We start from the raw sequence: 15000 nt of genomic DNA, 5'->3' as shown, positions 1-15000 counted from the left end.
GGTTTTGGCAAGGCGTGAAATGCAAGCTGACCACATTCTTAATTCTCTGACCCCTGACCCCTGACCCCTGACCCCTTGGTGCTCATACAGTCGGTGTTGCTTTGCTCCTTCCTCTTATTTCTCGAGAGCACGAAATCTTTCACATCGCACAATTCTCATCCTCAAGTATTTTCTTCCTGTAGCCTCAAAGTAATGCAATTAATACTTGTGACTTCCACTAACTCATTCTTCGCCAGAACCTCCTTGCCCTGATTGCAAATGTACAATTGAAAGTTTATAGAAACATAGAAAATAGGTGCAGGAGGAGGCCATTCGGCCCTTCGAGCCAGCACCGCCATTCATTGTGATCATGTCTGATCATCCCCTATCAATAACCCGTGCCTACCTTCTCCCCATATCCCTTGACTCCACTAGCCCCTAGAGCTCTATCTAACTCTCTCTTAAATCCATCCAGTGACTTGGCCTCCACTGCCCTCTGTGGCAGGGAATATTCACAAACACTGAGCGTTTTTTACAGCTTTCTGTTTCCAGCATCAGTGATAGTGTGCCTCCTGCAACAATCTACAACCTCTAAAGAAAAGCCTTAATTTCTCTCTTTTTTCATCATCAAAACTTCCTTGGATGATCAGTCTGAAGCAGGGGCTCGACCCAAAATGTCACCCATTCCTTCTCTCCAGAGATGCTGCCTGTCCCACTGAGTTACTCCAGCATTTTGTGTCTGCCTTCCTTGGATGATAGTTCAGTTTAGAGAGGCAGCATGGAAGTGGGCCATTCGGCCCATCAAGCTCCGCCAAGGAATTATAGATGGGGAATGAGCGTTTGATCTAACGGACCCGGCACAGACGTCAAGATGAATTGGAATTCCGAGAGGCTGGAGGTTGAGTAATTGGCAAGGTAGCCCTGACCTTAGACTTCAGAGATACAGCACGGAAACAGGCCATTCGGCCCACCCTCGTAAACCCTGGGGACAATTTACAGAGCCGATTAACCTACAAACCTGTGCATCTTTGGAATGTGGGAGCAAACCGGGGCACCCAGAGAAAACCCACACGGTTACAGGGAGAACGTACAAACTCCGTACAGACAGCACCTATGGTCAGAATCGAACCCGGGTCTCTGGTGCTGTAAGGCAGCAACTCTACCGCTGCGGCAGCGTACAGCCCAAAATAACACATCCAATAAATCTTGACCTGGGTTTTCCATAAGTCAGCTTTTGCCCCCTCTGTTGTTTATAGCGTGGAGTTGTGCGACTGGTAAAATGTCAACGCAGTGTGATGTCCGACATAACTTGATAATGCCGAGTAAAAATGAAGAAGGGTCTCAACCCGCAACATCACCCATTCCTTCTACCCAGTGATGCTGCCTGTCCCGCTGAGTTATTCCACCATTTTGTGTCTATCTGCAGTCCCTATTATGTCCCGACGTAAAAAGCACGTGCGTTACTTTAAATTAATTTGCTTTTTATCCCCCTTGATAGTGCATCTCCTTGAACAAACTGGAAGCTGTCCCGACCGAGGAGAAGCTGGTGGAGCGGGCATTGCAGCTTCTTGCAGAGCGACAGTTCTGGGCGGGCGTTGTCTTTGTGGACGGGGACGAGGCGGGCAGCGGGCTTCACGTTCAGCCCCACATCAAGTACAAGATCAGGATGGACATCGATGACGTGACTCGGACCAATAAAATCAAGGACAGGTCAGACTGGGTCTTCCATTCCAAAGGGAGCATGGGCCCATTTGGAATTCACTGACATAGACGGCCGTGGAGGCCAAGGCAATGGATATTTGTAAGGCGGGGATTTGCAGATTCTTGATTGGTGGGGGTGTCAAGGGTGAGAAGGCAGGAGAATGGGGTTGAGAGGGAAGAATGGATCACCCATGATTGAATGGCGGAGTAGACTTGATGGGCCGAATGGCCTAATTCTGCTCCAAGATGAACTTATTTGCCTCGGCTGCTCTGCCACCTTAACCTCGTGCTAATGTTACTTCCAGTTGCAAATTTTACTTATTGAGTATTTTTAAGGCAGAGATTGAAATGTTCTTAATTAATAGTGGTGTCAAGGGTTACGGGGAGAAGACAGGAGAATGTAGCTGAGAGGGAAAGATAGATCAGCCGTGGTGGAGTAGACTCGAAGGGCTGAATGGCCTAATTCTGCTCCTATGGCTTATAAGCTACTAATCATGAAAATTCTTGCATCACATTTATTGCAAAGTATTAGTGGTGGAAAGAAAGAAAGCAATGCAAATGTAACATTTTTTAGGCCATTCCAACAATTTGGATGAAATGATAAAAAGTTCGGGCCTACTAGTAAAATGAGGTAACCAAAAGCAAGTGTACCAAACCACCTCCCATTAAATCCATTTCTGAAGCAAGAAAGTGATGGCGTTAGACTGCAACAAATAACCAGCCGTCATATCTTTGAGTAATTAATGTAAACCCTTTCAGATGCATCAACAATTAATGTAAACCCTTTCAGATGCATCAACAAAACACAGGTCCTGTTGACCTTTACAAGTGGATGTAAAAGATCCCTCGTGCTATTGTGAAGAGAAAGTGTTTTGGTCTCCTAATCTGAGGAAAGACATTCTTGCCATAGAGGGAGCACAGAGAAGGTTCACCAGACTGATTCCAGGGATGTCAGGACTTTCATATGAAGAAAGACTGGATAGACTCGGCTTGTACTCGCTAGAATTTAGAAGATTGAGGGGGGGATCTTATAGAAACTTACACATTTCTTAAGGGGTTGGACAGGCTAGATGCAGGAAGATTGTTCCCGATGTTGGGGAATCCAGAACAAGGGGTCACAGTTTAAGGATAAGGGGGAAATCTTTTGGGACCGAGATGAGAAAAACATTTTTCACACAGAGAGTGGTGAATCTGTGGAATTCTCTGCCACAGAAGGTAGTTGAGGCCAGTTCATTGGCTATATTTAAGAGGGAGTTAGATGTGGCCCTTGTGGCTAAAGGGATCAGGGGGTATGGAGAGAAGGCAGGTACAGGATACTGAGTTGGATGATCAGCCATGATCATATTGAATGGCGGTGTAGGCTCGAAGGGCTGAATGGCCTACTCCTGCACCTATTTCACACTGTTGGTTTGCTTCCTTTTGTCGGGCAAACTTCTCTTCCCTCATCTTCCCACGAGATTTACTGCCATGTCTTTCTTTTTTTGGATACGGAAGTAGTGTAACTGGTTGGGCAGTGGAGAAACAGAAGGAAGACATTAATGATGAAGCTGCAGCATTACGTTCCGACTAACCTGCTCTTAAAAAAACGCCACTGGGGATTTTCCTCCGTGTTTTAATGAGTGCCCAGTAAAGCTGAGAGTATGTAAACAATCAGCTACAAAATGGTAGCGCTGGGGTTAAATTAATGGTTCAGGTCGATGAGGACTCTCGACTCCATGATCTGCTTGTTCTTCCTCCGTTCCGTAAGAGCTAATGTTTCACCACATGGCGTCAGACGCCACATTAAGAGCTAGATGGGGCTCTTAAAGATAGCAGAGTCAGGGGATATGGGGAGAAGGCAGGAACGGGGTATAGATTGGGGATGATCAGCCATGATCACTTTGAATGGCGGTGCTGGCTCGAAGGGCCGAATAGCCTACTCCTGCACCTATTGTCTATTGGCATAAGTACATGCACATCAGTTTAAAGTTAGTTTATATAGCGTGACCAGAGATGCTACAACACTTCCCACTCGTGCACAGTGAAATAAAAATTTAAAAGCCCTGTCCCACTGTACGAGTTCATTCAAGTGCTCTCCCGAGTTTAAAAAAGAATCAAACTTGAGGTAAGCACGTAGAATGAACGTAGCGGGTACGTCGGAGCTCGGGGACGTCTCTTAGCGGCTCGTAACGCTAACGGCAGGTACTCGGGAAATGCGGTAAGCTCGGGAAGACTCGTGAAGATTTTTCAACATGTTGAAAAATGTCCACGAGAGCCGAGTTCGAATCAGGGCAACCTCGGAAGAACTCATGAATGAACTCGTACAGTGGGACAGGGCTTTAAGGAATTAATTTCCTGGTAACGATCCTTCATTGGCCGTGTGATATTAGACCATTGGCAGTATTAGAGCAGTATTAGATACCGTAGTGGTGTTTAAGATGCCTATAGATGGGCATGTGGAATTGCAGGGAATGGAGGCTCATGGATCATGTACAGGCCGAGGAGATTGGCTTCATGGTCGGCATGGAAATTGTGGGCCGAAGGGCCCGTTCCTGTGCTGTACTGTTGAAGTTAATAGAACTGAATCTAGGAGACAGATTATAGCATTGTTGCTGCTCTATAAAACCTACAGGACATCTACATTCATGGATGAATTTTCAGGCATATTGAAATTCATCTTTTAGTATATTTAATTCATCATCGTCGTGTGTACCGAGCTATAGTGAAAAGCCTTTGTGTTGTGTGCTATCCAGTTTTTAAAAAAGAACCCGATAGAGCACGGTGGCGCAGCGGTAGAGTTGCTGCCTCACAGCGCCAGTGACACGGGTTCAATCCTGACTACGGGTGCTCTCTGTATGTAGTTTGCACATTCGCCCCGTGACCTGCGTGGGTTTTCTCCGGGTGCTCCGGTTTCCTCCCACACTCCACGGACATACCTGTTTGTAGGTTAATTGCTTGGTAAATTTGTAAATCGTCCCTGGTCCGTGTAGGATAGTGTTAATGTCCGTGGATCGCTGGTCGGCGCGGACTCGGTGGGCTGATGGGCCTGTTTCCGTGCTGTATCTCTAAACTATACATGATTTCATTCAAGCCATCCACTGTGTACAGATACAGGATGAAGGGAATAGGTGAATTGTTCTGCAGTGTTTGGATCTTTGGAATGTCTTTTCTGCAAGGCAGAGCAACTGGGAACCAAGTACTGCTCGATCTTCTCAGGCAGGGAAGAAACACCTCCTCGGTGACAATACTTGTTGCTCGGTTTACTGAGATGACCATTCTTTGCTGTCTTGCCCCCAACAGGTTTTGGGACCCAGGGCCGGCCGCAGATCCATTTGATGACCTGCGCTACATTTGGGGAGGATTTGTCTACATCCAGGACTTGGTCGAGCAGGCAATTATTCGAGTACACACTGGGACAGACAAGAAGACTGGGATTTATTTGCAGCAGATGCCTTACCCATGCTACGTAGATGATGTGTGAGTACTGCAGGAGGCCCAAAGTCTCGGTAATCTAGAGGAGTTTCTATAATTGTCTTGGTCGGCATGAGCAAGTTGGGCCGAAGGGCCTGTTTCCATGCTGTATATGACTCTATAACTCTACAACCTCATATGTGTTAATAAATGCACTGCTAATGAAGTACTAAATCAGAAATTTCTCTGGTTTAATTGCTGATTTCTGCAAGGTCGACCATTCACTGAACAGAAGTAGGGGACATTACCCAGAGAGCTCCCATTCCTCATGCTGATCTAATTACTCATGTAGAACATGTATGAGGCCTGAAGCTGGGTAGGCGTGGGCCAGACTCTGTATTGATGCCCTGTGTCTTAGCATGCGGCTCTAATTCGGTTCTAAGACCTCCACACCTGGGGACCTCCGGCCATCCACACCTGGAGACCTCCAGACATCCACACCTGGATTGGTACGATGGAATGTGGTCGGGTGCCCTGCACAAAGCTTTCTGGTCGTTCAAACAATGTTGTGATTGTGGGGAATTCATGAGGGAAATAGATTGGGCGGATGTACAGAGCCTCCTGCCCAGAGTGGGAGAATCGAGAACCAGAGGGCATAGGTGTAAGGTGAAGGGGGAGAGATTTAATAGGAATCTGAGGGGTAGCTTTTTCACGCAAAGGGTGGTGGGTGCATGGAATGAACTGCTGGATGAGGTAGTTGAGGCAGGTACTATCGCAACATTTAAGAATATTGCGATTAATAGGACAGGTACATGGATAGAATAGGTTTAGACTAAGAGGGATATGAGCCAAACACAGGCAGGTGGGACAAGTGTAGATGGGACATGTGAGTCCGTGTGGGCAAGATGGGCCGAATGGCCTATTTTCACACTCTATGACTCTGAGTAATAAGTCTGAAGAAGGGTCTCGACCCGAAACGTCGCCTATTACTTTTCTCCAGAGATGCTGCCTGACCCACTGAGTTACTCCAGCTTTGTGTGTCTATCTTCAGTTTAAACCAGCATCTGCAGTCCCATCCTTGCACACTAAGAGTGGTAAGTTAGATACGTTACAGTTTCCCTTCCATTTCTGGGATCTTTATTTGTGAATGTACGTTTTTCTAACTAGGATGAGTATAAATGATAAGGCATAGTCATAGAGTGATACAGTGTGGAAACAGGACCTTCGTCCCAACCTGCTCGCACCGGCCAACAATGTCCCAGCTATACTAGTCTCACTTGCCTCTGCTTGGTCCATATCCCTTCAAACCTGTCCTATCCATGTACCTGCATAAATATTTCTTAAACTCTGTGAAAGTACCTGCCTCAGCTACCTCATCCAGCAGCTCATTCCATGCACCCACCACCCTTTGCATGTGTAGGAAGGAACTGCAGATGCTGGTTAGACACTAAATGCTGGAGTAATTCAGTGGGACAGGCAGCATTTCTGGAGAGAAGGAATGGGTGACTGAGCAGTCCGAAGAGGGTCTCCACCCGAAACGCCACCCGTTCCTTCTATCCAGAGATGCTGCCTGTGTTACTCCAACAATTAGTGGCTCTTTTCAGGGTTGTAGGTTAATTGGCTTGGTATAATTGTAAATTGTCCCTCGTGTGTGGAGTGCCGCTGTGTGAGCCTGTTTCCGCGCTGTATCTCTAAACTAAACTAAAAATTCCTACCTATTAAGCTGTTCTATTTCCCGGGATGGCGGGACTGTCATATGCTGAGAGATTGGAGCGGCTGGGCTTGTATACTCTGGTGTTTAGAAGGATGAGAGGGGATCTTATTGAAACATGTAAGATTATTAAGGGTTTGGACACGCTAGAGGCAGGAAACATGTTCCCGATGTTGGGGGAGCCCAGAACCAGGGGCCACAGTTTATGAATAAGGAGTAAGCCATTTAGAACGGAGATGAGGAAACACTTTTTCACACAGCGAGTTGTGAGTGTGTGGAATTCTCTGCCTCAGAGGGCGGTGGAGGCCGGTTCTCTGGATACTTTCAAGAGAGCTAGATAGGGCTCTTAAAGATAGTGGAGTCGGGGAATATGGGGAGAAGGGGCAGGAACGGGGTACTGATTGGGGATGATCAGCCATGATCACATTGAATGGCAGTGCTGACTCGATGGGCCGAATGGCCTATTCCTGCGTCTATTGACTACCGTCCAAACCTGCAACATAAATGTGAAACATCTTGAGATTGTTTTGAGAAGATGCTATATTAGTAGAGAAAGGCGTTTGATCAGTCTGAAGAAGGGTCTCTATTGTCTGTTGCCTATTGTCTATGACGTTTGTTTTTTCTCTTGAATCAGCTTCTTGCGAGTCCTGAACCGATCGTTGCCCCTCTTCATGACGTTGGCCTGGATCTACTCGGTGGCGATGATAATCAAGGGGATGGTCCACGAGAAGGAGGCGCGGCTGAAGGAGACGATGAAGATGATGGGGCTGACCAACGGGATCTTGTGGATCAGCTGGTTCATCAGCAGCTTCATCCCTTTCCTCATCAGCTCCGCCTTTCTCATTTTAATCCTGAAGGTAAAATGGCTGCGATGTGATCAAGTCACTTTTAGCTATTTATTTATTTAAATAATTTTTTATTAGAGGCATCTGCATATCATCATCAAAACTAGTACAGACTTTGTTTCACGGTTACATATTAAACATCCAGGTTTCCCGGGACCCAGTTACAAAAGTAGCTGGGATCCTCCTTTATCAGTTACCTATTAACATTGCCTCTAATTATTTATTTATATTTATAGATAGGAAAAATAAAGAAAGAAAGAAAGAAATTAGAAAAATAGGACAAACTATCAATAATACAACTTGGGAGATAGGTCCGAAGGTCAGAGAACATAATTATTCATCTAGTCCTGGGTTCAGGCTTCAATCCGGCCTCCGTGCCTGTCCGATCTAACCCGTCAAGTGATCTATAAATGGAGACCATATTCTAATGAATAATTCTGGTTTGTCAATTAAGACATATCTAATTTTTTCCAAATGTAGGGTCTCCGACATCTCCATAATCCACATCTTGATTGTGGGGGTTGTTTGGTTTTTCCAAAATATTAATATCAATTTTTTCCCAATTATTATACTGTAATCAAGGAAATTTCTTTGATTTATTGTGAGTTTTAAGTATTGTTCTGATATGCCCAATATTATTAATTTAGGGTCGGGATCCATTTGGAAGTCAATGTTATTTCTATAGCACATTTAAAAAAACACCTCTCGTTGACCAAAGTGCTTTACCTTGGTGGAGGTACTAACGTTATACAACATTGGTTCATAGATTACATACATACGTAAATACATACATATAGCCCTCCCTCAGAGGACGTCAAGAAAGGCTTGAGAGTAAAGATGAGTTTTAAGTCTCGACTTCAAGGAGTCGATGGAGGGGGCAGTTCTGATGGGAAGAGGGATGCTGCTCCACATTCTTGGAGCTGCAACCGCAAAGGCAATTTGTTACACTAGTTACAGACAATGACACTCAACACGACGACTTTGAAGCTAGTACACGACTTGAGAGGGGAAGGGACGCAGAGATAGGGTTGCAAGGGTTACTTGAAGTTAGAGAAATATGTTTACATCACATTAATTAGAGCGAGGAAGTCTATGCATATTTGTTTGTTTATCTGCTAATTAATGATGTGATACGTTCATTTAGATCAGATTTCACTTTCAGATTTAAAAAATCGCATTAGTTCTAATTGTTAATGATAGTTTCTCTTGCTGTCCATTGTAAGTGGAAAAAAATCAGCCTTTGGAATGGTTCCCATCTTTAAATATTGCACTTAATAGTTTTTGCAGTAACCTTCCCCTTTATTTATCTTCATTTTGCATTATATTACTAGTTATCAATACCATCCTTTGAAATGTTCTGATTTGCACATTTCTTCATGTTGGACAATCCAATAAGGGACATGCTAAGATTTATTTCCTCACGTTTATCAGATATATAATGTAGTTAGGCAATTAAACTGTATTTGTCTTCTATTATAGACAATAGTTGCAGGAGTAGGCCATTCGGCCCTTCAAGCCAGCACCGCCATTCAATGTGATCATGGCTGATCATCCCCAATCAGTACCCCGTTCCTGCCCCTTCTCCCCATATCCCCTGACTCCGCTATCTTTAAGAGCACTATCTAGCTCTCTCTTGAAAGTATCCAGAGAACCGGCCTGCACCGCCCTCTGAGGTTTGATCTGTAGATTTCTATTCATCTGTTGGTGTGTTCCCATGAAATTCTTTTTCTATTCTGATGAGTTAAACGTGGATTGGTTGTGGAGACGAGAGAAAGACCGCTGATGATAGAATCTTGAGAATCCAAAGGTGCTGGAGGAACAGTGGGTCGGGCAGCATCTGTGAAGGGAAATGGACAGAGGACAGTTTGGGTTAGGGGCCCCTCTTCAGATTTGTGGATTAGTTAATAGTGATCTTGAGAGGTGAACAAGATCTCAAGGGGGATAGACACAAAATGCTGGAGTAACTCGGCAGGACAGGCAGCATCTCTGGATAGAAGGAATGAGTGAAGTTGCGGGCCGAGACCCTTCTTCATTAATTAGCACCAGAATAAACAATGCACAGACTTGCCCACCCTGATAAATGTGGTGGACATATCAGAAATGCTGTCTGTCCCGCTAAGTTACTCCAGCATTTTGTGTCTATCTTCGGTGTAAACCAGCATCTGCAGTTCCTTCCTATCGCATCATAATATTTCTTTATCTCTCTCTTGGATGTCCAGTTCAAAGCACCTGCAGTTCCTTTCTATCTCATCAAAATATTTCTGTATAGGAATATTGATTTATCTAACCTCAAGTAACCCTTGCTTTCCCTCTCTCTCCGTCCCTCCCCCACCATAGTTCTACTAGTTTCGCTGCGCTCCTGATGAATTTTACTATTTGTGTGCCTCATTGTCACCTTCCCCTCATCCAACAATGAACCGTTGTACATTTCCTTGAGCGTCTTCTGCTTTGATCTGTTCTTTTCACACCTTGCACCCTTCCGAAACTCGTTTCCCTCTCCCCCGACTCTCAGTCTGAAGAAGGGTCTCGAACCCGTAACGTCGCCCATTCCTTCTCTCCAGAGATGCTGCCTGTCCCGCTGAGTTACTCCAGCATTTTGTGTGGAAGAAAGAACTGCAGATGCTGGAAAAATCGAAGGTTGACAAAAATGTTGGAGAAAATAAGCGGGCGAGGCAGCATCTATGGAGCGAAGGAATAGGTGACGTTTCGGGTCTTCGAAGGGTCTCGACCCGAAACGTCGCCTATTCCTTCGCTCCATAGAAGCTGCCTCACAAGCTGAGTTTCTCCAGCATTTTTGTCAATCTCCAATTTGGAAAGTACACATTCGCTCTGACATTTTTGGTGACACAGGCGTCTCGACCCGAAACGTCACCTATTCCTTCGCTCCATAGACGCTGCCTCCCCCGCTGAGTTTCTCCAGCATTTTTGTCTATCTTCAGTGTATTCAGTATTTCCTTTAATGTCATTTCAACTGAGTACTTACACACACAGATGAAACGAAAAAATTGTAAACCAGCATCTGCAGTTCCTTCCTATCACATCATAATATTTCTCTAAGGTACACAAAAAAGCTGGAGAAACTCAGCGGGTGCAGCAGCATCTATGGAGCGAAGGAAATAGGCAACGTTTCGGGCCGAAACCCTTCTTCAGACCGAAACCCTTCTTCGGCCCGAAACGTTGCCTATTTCCTTCGCTCCATAGATGCTGCTGCACCCGCTGAGTTTCTCCAGCTTTTTTGTGTACCTTCGATTTTCCAGCATCTGCAGTTCCTTCTTAAACACATAATATTTCTCTATCTCTCTCTTTTTTTTTTTTGTCCATACAAAATGCTTTTATTCAGAACAAACAAAAATACAAAGTAGTAACACGATCAAAAAAAAGCACTGAGCATAGCAAAGGACAGACTGCACCCACTCCACACACATCTGGATCTCCTGCCATCAGGATTGAGATACCGCAGCATCAAAGCCCGGACAACCAGACTGCTAAACAGCTTCCTTCCACAGGCTGTGAGGCTGCTAAACAGTCACTTCACCTGATTCTGCTGCTTTTGCACTTACAATTTAATAACTGGCACTGAGTAATAATTCTGGCACTGGCTCAGGCCACTTAAATCAGCTGGACATTTTATGACTTTTTTTTTTGTTACTTGTATTTTAATGTTGCTTTTTTTACCTGCACTTTTTAAAACTATTCGTACTGCTTTTTTTAATCAGGAAATGGATTGTTTTATTTTTATTTATTTTTTTATCGTTTTTATTTATGCGTGAAATGTTTACGTTTTTTTTAAATTTAGTTTTTTTTAATTTTATTTTATTAGAAGTAAGTACAATCATATGGCACCAAAGTGCCTAATATATATTTCCATAATACATTTTATGTACAGCTTTTTTTTTTTTATATTAAAGAAAGATTAGAATAAGAAAAAGAGATTAGATAGATAGATAGATAGATAGATAGATAGATAGATAGATAGATAGATAGATAGATAGATAGATAGATAAATACTTTATTAAAGTAAAGGATAGAAAGACGTGAGATATATAGTGTGTGAAGAAAAAGAAAAAAGACGGATGAGTGAAGGAAGTTGAGAAAAAGAAAATAGAAAAAAGAGAATAAAACAAAAGAAGTAAGGAGATCATTGTTTATAATCTTGACCAACCCTCGTCCGGTCCTGAAACAGTTATTTTTTACAATTGTGTTGTACCATATGATTCCAAAAAGACGACAAATGGAGACCAACTCGTTATGAATTGGTCTGATTTATCCATTAGGAGGAATCGTATGTTTAAGTTTTTATGTGCAATGCTCCGGTATTCCCTGGGAAACGTCTTCTCATTTTGCACTGTACAATTGTTGCTTTGCATGATGACAATAAAAGGATGATGATGATGATGATGATGAAAGTACGCCTATATTGGCATTTTACAAACAAAGTTATCATGTTAAAATATGAACAATTTTATCACAATACATTCGATATCCCGCGGTGACCAGCGTTCACGGAAGACCTCCAGAGTCCCCGTGGACACCGCGTGTTCCGTCTCCAGGGACATGCGCGCACGGACGTAACCCCGGAAAAGGGGCAGGCAGCCGACCGCTGTGCGACCGTCGACTGCCGGCTGCCATCTCTCTCTCTCTCTCTCTCTTTCTCTCTCTTGGATGTTCAGTTCAAAGCATTGTGTTTTCACCTTCATGGTTTTGTGTCGTTGCAGAAAGGTGGGATTCTCCCGTACAGTGACCCTTCCGTGGTGTTTGTGTTCCTCGCCACCTTTGCCGTCGCCACCATCATGCAGTGCTTCCTGATCAGCACCTTGTTCTCCGGAGCGAACCTGGCCGCGGCGTGCGGGGGGATCATCTACTTCTCCCTCTACCTTCCGTACGTCCTGTGTGTCGCCTGGAGGGACCACGTCACCTACCCGCTCCGAATATTCGCAGTGAGTTCCAATAGCGTCATTGTCCTAAGATCCTCGACCATCTGATACCGTGTTTACCAAATGTTCACCAGACTGATTTCTGGGATGGCATGACTTTCATATGAAGAAAGACTGTATAGACTCGGCTTGTACTCGCTAGAATTTAGGAGATTGAGGGGGGATCTTATAGAAACTTACAAAATTCTTAAGGGGTTGGACAGGCTGGATGCAGGAAGATTGTTCCCGATGTTGGGGAAGTCCAGAACAAGGCGTCACAGTTTCAGGATAAGGGGGAAGTCTTTTAGGACCGAGATGAGAAAAAAACTTTTCACACAGAGAGTGGTGAATCTGTGGAATTCTCTATCACAGAGGGTGGTTAAGGCCAATTCATTGGCTATATTTAAGAGAGAGTTAGATGTGGCCCTTGTGGCTAAAGGGATCAGAGGGTATGGAGAGAAGGCAGGTACAGGATACTGAGTTGGATGATCAGCCATGATCATATAGAATGGCGGTGCAGGCTCGCAGGGCCGAATGGCCTACTCCTGCACCTATTTTCTATGTTTCTATGAACACCAAGGGAGGAGGTTTAAGTAATGTTCTGAGCAAGATATTACTGCTTTAGCTTTTACTAGTGTGATGATTGGTTGTGGGGCAGGGGAGGGGGGGGGGGGGGTGGTGAAGGGTGCAAAGGTCAAAAGCTATAATGGATGGACAATATGATGTTTGATTAATGACGTTTCAGACATAATTATGTATGTCTAACCGAGACCGTTGAGTGAGCTAGCCCTTTGGTTTGTGAGTAAGCTCATAAGTTCCTGAGTGATAGGAGCAGAATTAGGCCATTTGGTCCTTCACGTCTACTCCGCCATTCCATCACGGCTGATGTATCTTTCCCTCTCAACCCCATTCTCCTGCCTTCTCCCTATAACCCCTGACAGCCGTACTAATAACGAAATCCATCAATCTCTGCCTTAAACAATATCCATTGATTTGGTGTCCACAGCCTTCTGTGGCAATGAATTCCACTGATTCACCACCCTCTGACTAAAGACATTTTTCTTCATCGCCTTCCTAAAGGAACGTCCTTTAATTCTGCTGTGACTCTGGTCCTAGACTCTCCCACTAGTGGAAACATCCTCTCCACATCCAGTCTGTCCAAGCCTTTCACTATTTGATAAGTTTCAATGAGGTCTCCCCTCATCCTTCTAAACTCCCGTGAGTTAAGGCCCAGTGAAGACAAATGCTCAAACCATCTATTACCACCCAAGCGCAGGCAGAAGTTGCCCAATGTCAAGTTTGGGTCCAAGACTTGGGAGCAGTGACTTATTATTAACCACAGGGTTCGCCCACAAGCTGCTTATATCACTAGCACTGAGTGTGCAGTAAATATGGCAATTATGTAAACAGACCCTAACCTAACCCTCGATGAATAATACATGATATGACTACTTTGAAATGGGAATAAGATGGTAATGAGTTTCCATCAATGCGAGCTCCCTTCATATTTATTCATCCATTTATGAGTGGCAAGGAAATAGCCTTTTACTGAGTGCAGGAAGAAGCAGATGATGCAAATATTGGACGAGAGGTGGGGGAGCTTTGGGAAACTATAGACGTCCTGCTGGAAAAGAGGCAGAGAGAGAACTGTGATCACGGCACTGGAATAAACAATGAGTGAGGGGGTGTTGAAATGTGTGGAGGCACATGCACAGCATTAGCATAGATTCCATCCTTTCCTGAAGCCTCCCCCCCTCTCGTGATTAGCCCGGCACTTTTTACTGCTGATAGGAATGAAATCGGGACGGTGTATTCCCCAGTTACAGCCGTTACAGCCAGAGATTCACCACACAGAGAGTGGTGAATCTCTGGAACTCTCTGCCACAGAAGGTAGATGAGGCCAGTTCATTGGCTATATTTAAGAGGGAGTTAGATGTGGCCCTTGTGGCTAAAGGGATCAGGGGGTATGGAGAGAAGGCAGGTACAGGATACTGAGTTGGATGATCAGCCATGATCATATAGAATGGCGGTGCAGGCTCGCAGGGCCGAATGGCCTACTCCTGCACCTATTGTCTATGTTTCTATGTTCTAGTCGTGAAAAAATCCACCGTTTTGGAGTTCACAAATCGACCGGAAAATTTGAAATGCAGAATAAAAATTTACTCATAAATGTGAGAAAATGAATGTAGTTAACACAAATGCTAAAGAATCAACAAATGTCAATTTTTGTCCCAACGTTCGCATGAAAGAAAATGGTGACACTGTTTAGCTTGCTTTATAACATGACGTATTTCTGAAATCTTTCGTGTCTTTGATCACAGAGCCTTTTGTCGCCAGTTGCATTTGGTTTTGGATGTGAATATTTTTCTCTCTACGAAGAACAAGGAATTGGTATACAGTGGTTTAACCTTGTTTCTAGCCCAGTGGAAGATGATGCTTATAATTTCATTACCTCTATCAT

The 15000-nt window shown here is 44.4% G+C and overlaps 1 protein-coding gene across 3 annotated transcripts in view; it reads left to right on the top strand.

Annotated features, from left to right (window-relative positions):
• The window catches only part of abca7 (ATP binding cassette subfamily A member 7), a 144888-nt gene that overhangs the window by 68180 nt on the left and 61708 nt on the right, over positions 1-15000 (top strand). For all 3 annotated transcript variants that reach the window (XM_033047043.1, XM_033047042.1, XM_033047041.1), the window contains exons 13-17: positions 1478-1689; positions 4960-5136; positions 7416-7638; positions 12342-12563; positions 14861-14969. In XM_033047043.1, the coding sequence (XP_032902934.1) occupies positions 1478-1689; positions 4960-5136; positions 7416-7638; positions 12342-12563; positions 14861-14969 (943 nt within the window). The remainder of the gene's footprint in view (positions 1-1477; positions 1690-4959; positions 5137-7415; positions 7639-12341; positions 12564-14860; positions 14970-15000) is intronic.

Source organism: Amblyraja radiata, chromosome 29 (assembly GCF_010909765.2).
Source record: "Amblyraja radiata isolate CabotCenter1 chromosome 29, sAmbRad1.1.pri, whole genome shotgun sequence".
NCBI lineage: Eukaryota > Metazoa > Chordata > Chondrichthyes > Rajiformes > Rajidae > Amblyraja > Amblyraja radiata.
This window is presented reverse-complemented; position numbering and strand designations above follow the sequence as displayed.